The 5,623-nt window shown below is 43.8% G+C and overlaps 1 protein-coding gene across 1 annotated transcript; it reads left to right on the top strand.

Annotated features, from left to right (window-relative positions):
- The first annotated feature begins 266 nt into the window (after positions 1-266).
- Positions 267-4,538, top strand: phox2a (paired like homeobox 2A). The gene is made up of 3 exons (XM_004561439.4): positions 267-1,153; positions 2,193-2,380; positions 2,517-4,538. Exons 1-3 carry the CDS (start codon positions 931-933, stop codon positions 3,009-3,011), a joined length of 906 nt encoding a protein of 301 aa, XP_004561496.1. The 5' UTR covers positions 267-930; the 3' UTR covers positions 3,012-4,538.
- The last annotated feature ends 1,085 nt before the right edge of the window (positions 4,539-5,623 follow it).

Here is a 5,623-nt window from a genome sequence, read left to right as displayed (position 1 = left end):
TCAGAGCGAGTGGCTTCAAAGTATAGCTAGGAGTAAAAAATGAATAAAAATGTATTCATTTAGTTGTTCAAATAATTTCCACCTGTAAACTTTATTCACCAGCTGAATTTTTCATTCAAACAGCTGGAATGAATTAAGCTAAGCACCTACATTAATTTCATTAGTAACACCTGTGTTCGCCCAGGCGACAGGTAGGCCATTACTATGACGTAAACACTGATTGTAGTGTCGAGTCAGTAAAACTCTGAAACAGAGACGTTCGGTTTTGGTCACATTACGGCTGAAAGAAAAACTCTGAACTCACCGGAATCACAAACGTCCGATTAAGGATGCACGCGCGTTATAGCGCGCTGTAATTCTTTTTAGACGCGCGCGATTTAACTCCGCTGACACCTGCTAGCTCGCGATGCTGTGGGCCGCGTGGGCGGTGCAGAGAGCGGTGGGAGGGGAGCAGAGGGGAGGGGGGCTGTCCGTGTCCGTGCTCGCTCACTGGTGGCATTGTCATGGAAACAAGACCACCGCCTTCGCTATTGTCTCGCGCTCTGCCAAGTTTATTATAAACAGCGCGCGAGCCGCTGCGCGCTGTCAAACGGAGCGCGAGCGCAGAGCGAACCTCAGTCCAGGGAGGGGAGCCGAAGAGACGGACAGAGAGAGGGGAGAGTAGGGAGAGAGAGCGGAGCTGCAGAGAAAACATCTGGATTACTTACCAGCCGCGTGACGGTGACATACAAACCTTAAAGCCCACAAAAGCCTGGAGAAACAAACCAACCGCGTCAGGAGATTCTGGAGAAAAAAGTCCAACTCTGACTGGTTTAAACGACTCACAGCAATCCCAGAAACTAACAGCAGCCTCAGACCCGACTGAAGCCGCCCTGACCCGAGTTTCCAGCGCACTTCTTCACAGACCGGTGTCTGCGCCGGCTGACCTCCATGTATAAGATGGATTACTCATACCTGAACTCCTATGACTCCTGCATGGCAGCCATGGAAGCGTCGGCCTACGCGGACTTCAGCTCCTGCAGTCAGGCCAGCTCCTTCCAGTACAACCCGATCCGGAGCGGCCCTTTCTCCAACCCTGGCTGCACTCCCCTCAGCACGACCAGCTGCACGCTGGGAGCCCTGCGAGAGCACCAGCCCACACCTTACTCCTCAGGTACAGGAACCTCTCCTTGTGTTCCCGTTTCAAGGTCTCCGCAAGATTTCATTAAGACACCAAAAGATCGGCAAGAGAAGGGCGAAATATATGATCATATTTAACTTTTTTATATGACACAAATTTTAAACCCGAGGCCTTTTTCCAAACTATCTTTATTTTAGTGGAAATGACTAATTAAATATCATGCTTATGAAGGAGATGATGATGAAATAATAATAATAATAATAATAATAATAATAATAATAATAATAATAATAACAACAACAATAATAATAATAACAATAGAAAAGGCGAATCATTCTTTATTTTTAGCGGGGATAATTATATCATTATTTAAACAAGTAATTAATGTTTGTTGTTCCGCAGTGTCTGTGGATTTTAACTGACTAAAGTGCTGGAGAATCTTATAGTTTCTGTTTGCATTAACAATCTTAGACGGCGAATTATTTTTGTGGCAAAACTCTGTATAAATTAATCCAATAACCCGGCTTATTTAAGCTTATAACAAGGTGATTTTGATTTATTTTTTTTCAGTAAGGAAGAATGGTTAACACTTAAAAATGGGTATTAATAACTTTAAAAAAAAAAAGAGAATAAACAAACAGTTAATGGATTTTTCCCACTAAACATTTTATTATAAATCAACCGATTGTACAGCCTCCCGGAGTCCGGGTTGGTGTGGCCAGATGTCAGCTACGGATGGGTTTAAAACCAATTAATCAATTAATCCTCCTTATTCAGTAACCTTACAAGAGCTATTTTTTATTTATTTTTAATAACTATTTTAAGAACAGAAAATTTCCCAAAACTTTTTTACAAAACAAAAATAAACGTAAAAAAAAAAAAAAAAAATTATATATATATATAATTTTTTTTTTTTTTTTTTAAGTTAAATGAAAAAAATGCGGCGAGATGAGGCGTGAAATGTTTCGTGGCCTCTGCGACTCAGTGCTCGGCCTCCGCAGTTTTACGCGCTAGTTTAGCCCTATTAAAAAAAAATATATTTTATTAAACGGAAACAATTATTCCCTTTCAGTCCCTTACAAGTTCTTCTCGGACCCATCTGGCCTGAACGAGAAGAGGAAGCAGCGGCGCATCAGGACCACGTTCACCAGCTCCCAGCTGAAGGAGCTGGAGCGCGTGTTCGCAGAGACGCACTACCCGGACATCTACACCCGGGAGGAGCTGGCGCTGAAGATAGACCTGACCGAGGCCCGAGTACAGGTGTGCCATCAGGCTTTTAAATCTTCAGCACGACTGAAATGAAGTGAAAGTCAGGACGTCTGACACTTATATAACAAATAAAACTGTGTATCCGCCTAATGCCCCGTCTTCACCTGTGTATGTGTGTTTCTGTCAGGTGTGGTTTCAGAACAGACGTGCCAAGTTCCGTAAGCAGGAGCGTGCAGCCAACGCCAAAGCCAACAGCTCTGCTGGCACCACAGGCAGCAGCAGCAACAACAGCTCTGGAGGGAAAAAGGGCGGGGAGCCAAGATCTTCATCAGATGATGATGAGTCTAAAGAGTCCACCTGTAGCCCCACACCTGACAGCACGGCCTCCCTGCCGGGCTCAGCCAATGGAAACTTGGGGAGCCCTGCCAGTCTGAGCCCCAGTCCGGCTCCTGCCAACAGCAGCTACACCAACACCTCCAGCTCTCCGGTTCTCCAGGGGCTGAAGCCTCCCAGCTGGTCCAGTCTGGGGCCCTCCAACCCGGCCGTGGCGCAGCCCGCTGCCCAGACTCAGGAGATTCTGAAGGCCTGGCAGCCAGCGGACAGTATGACCGGGCCCTTTGCCGGAGTTCTGTCCTCTTTCCACAGAAAACCCAATCCCACCATCAAGACGAATCTGTTCTGAAGAACAGAGCAAGACAAATGAGAAACAAACTGTAAGCGAGAGGAGTTTCTAGCCTTTGTGGAGAGAGACAAGACTTGCCCATTAAAACACTGAATCCGTTGCTGTAGTCTGCTGTGGTCCAGCAAGGTTCTCAGTTCTTCTCTTACCGACTCAGAAAATAAAATCACAGGTCTGCTCACCATCTGCCGTCCAAAAATATTATGCAACAGTCCACACTGTACCTGTAAAACCTACCTTGACACGGGCAGTTTCCTCCCTTTCCTGCAATGACTCCACTCTCACTCTCCGATAAAACAAAGAGAAATACTTTACTTAATAACGGTAAACTATACAGGCCCTTAAACTGTCCATATTTGCATCGTCTTTTCGGTCTGTCTGGTGCACCTACATTCCCACACTCACTGCACTGCAGCAAACTCGGTGGTGCATGGCAGCAGCTCTGATGAGTATGGCGGTCAGGTACGAGTTTAAAGCAGAAATCTAAACATCACACTCCGAAATCTGCTGGGGAAGCAAACTTTCACCCTCAAGCACAACTTCCTCTAAGCCCCCCCGACACACAGGCTTTCACCAGTTGGAATAGGTTCCCCCCTAAATCTCTTTGCCAAGCAGAGCAGGGGCACCCAAAAATCCAATTAGACCTGCCGGGTCTAGACCAGACATCCCCAGTTCACCTCACGCTCCCCCCTCCTTCTTTACTGTATCAAGTCCTCCAGAATCCCACACTCTCGCCGTCCCATCATGCCTTTATCTATCAAACAGTTTGTCAGACTTTTGCAAGGCAAAGAGTTGGAGACTTTAAGGTGTTTCGACTCCATTTTTAGTTCATATGCTGCTACTTCCTCCCCCGTTCTTTGTTCGGAATAAAGCAGATTGTAGCCTGATTATATCTGACGTCTCTGACCGGACTGAAGCGAACAAATGAGTTTGTACAGCAGGTCGCAGTCCGGGTTAGGGTCTTTAGCAGGCTTACGAGTCATACGTTTCTCTCCCATAGGTGACATGTGGGGTAATCTGGCAATACACTGAGAGATGGAGTTTTGTACTGTATCCGCATTAATACTCAGATTTTGTTTCTTCTTTCCTTTTTTTTTTTTTTTAGCTTGCGAGAGTTGCTTGTAAATCACCTCTATTGCATTTTGATGAAACTCACTGGTTTCTGAGGAAGAAAAAAAAAGTATTTAATATTTTTATTATGTCAGTGAGAAACCTGCGCATTTATTTGAACTGCCCCATAAAGTTTTGTGACTGTAAATTCTGTAATTAGTAATATAAATATTAGGTAGGCTTTGTTTTTGGTTTTTTGCTTTACAGATCCATTTCATTGCAGAGCGCCTGTCTCACGGACCAACGCGTCAACGACAACTACAGACTGACAGAAAGCTCGAGTGAATGAGATGTTATAGCACTACTCTGAATATTCTAATAAATCTACATTATGGAGGCATTACCTGGCGCGCGTGGTGGTCTGGCTTCTTGTGTGTGGCATCACCATAACAGTGTTGTGTTTTATGTGCAAACATATACAGGTTGTCATACAAATCCAATTCCAAAAAAGTTGGGATGCTGTGTAAAATGTAAATAAAAACAGAATGCAATGATCTCCAAATCTCAATCTCAGTTAACAACAGAATAGAAAAAACAAACATATGAAATGTTTAAATTGTGCCTATTTTATAAAATATGAGCTCAATGAGAATTTGATGGCAGCGATGCATCGCAAAAAAATTGGGACAGGGGCAACAAAAGGCTAGAAGAGTCAGTGGTCCTAAAGAGAAACAGCTGAAGGAACATTTTGCAACTAATTGTGCTAATTGGCAACAGGTCAGTAATAAAAGATGATCAGGTATATAAAATAAAGCATCTTAGAGAGGTGATTCTCCAGTCTACAAATTGCAAAATTATTTTCTAATAATCTTCCTGAACATAAAATTGTGAAGACTTTACTATCTCACCATTCACAGCACATAATATCACCAAAAGATTCAGAGAATCTGGAGAAACTTGGGATAAAAACAGGCCTTATTCTCTCATGGAGATCACAGCATGGGCTCAGAAACATCCATGAATCATTATCTGTGAGCACCGTGCCATCCACAAAGGTTAAAGCTCTATCGTGCAAAGAAGACGCTGCATGTGAAGATGATTCAGGGGAACAATGCACATTTAAAATGTCATCACAAACTGAAACGTGAAATGCTGCATCCTCTGGATGAAAGAGAGGAAGATATTTTCCCATACTTGCATATTTTAGCAGGATGATGCTAAACCGCATACTGCTGCAAGACTGCAGGTGCTGTACTGGCCTGCCAGCAGAACTTTCACCAAATATTAAAAAAAAACCCCCAAAAAACAACCCAAACAAACATCTGGAGCAATGAAACAAAAACTATGACAGAAGAGTAAGGACTGCTGATTAGCCAGAATCTGATATCAGACAAGAACGGGACAGCATTCCCCTCCCAGAAGTCTGTCAAGGTTTACGGACTGTTGTTAAAGGAAGAGGTACAGAATGTTAAACGCGCGATTTGTAAACCCAGCTCTCTCTTTTGAAGCAGGTCTACAGCTCACAGCTTCCTCTGCTGACGACAAACCAAGAGAATAAGTTCATG

Source organism: Maylandia zebra, linkage group LG14, assembly GCF_041146795.1.
Source record: "Maylandia zebra isolate NMK-2024a linkage group LG14, Mzebra_GT3a, whole genome shotgun sequence".
NCBI lineage: Eukaryota > Metazoa > Chordata > Actinopteri > Cichliformes > Cichlidae > Maylandia > Maylandia zebra.
This window is presented reverse-complemented; position numbering and strand designations above follow the sequence as displayed.

Coding starts and splice junctions, on each gene's coding strand:
- phox2a (XM_004561439.4), top strand. CDS start 931: ATGTATAAGATGGATTACTCATACCTGAACTCCTATGACTCCTGCATG. Junction 1,154..2,192: donor GCCCACACCTTACTCCTCAG/GTACAGGAACCT, acceptor ATTCCCTTTCAG/TCCCTTACAAGTTCTTCTCG. Junction 2,381..2,516: donor TGACCGAGGCCCGAGTACAG/GTGTGCCATCAG, acceptor TGTTTCTGTCAG/GTGTGGTTTCAGAACAGACG.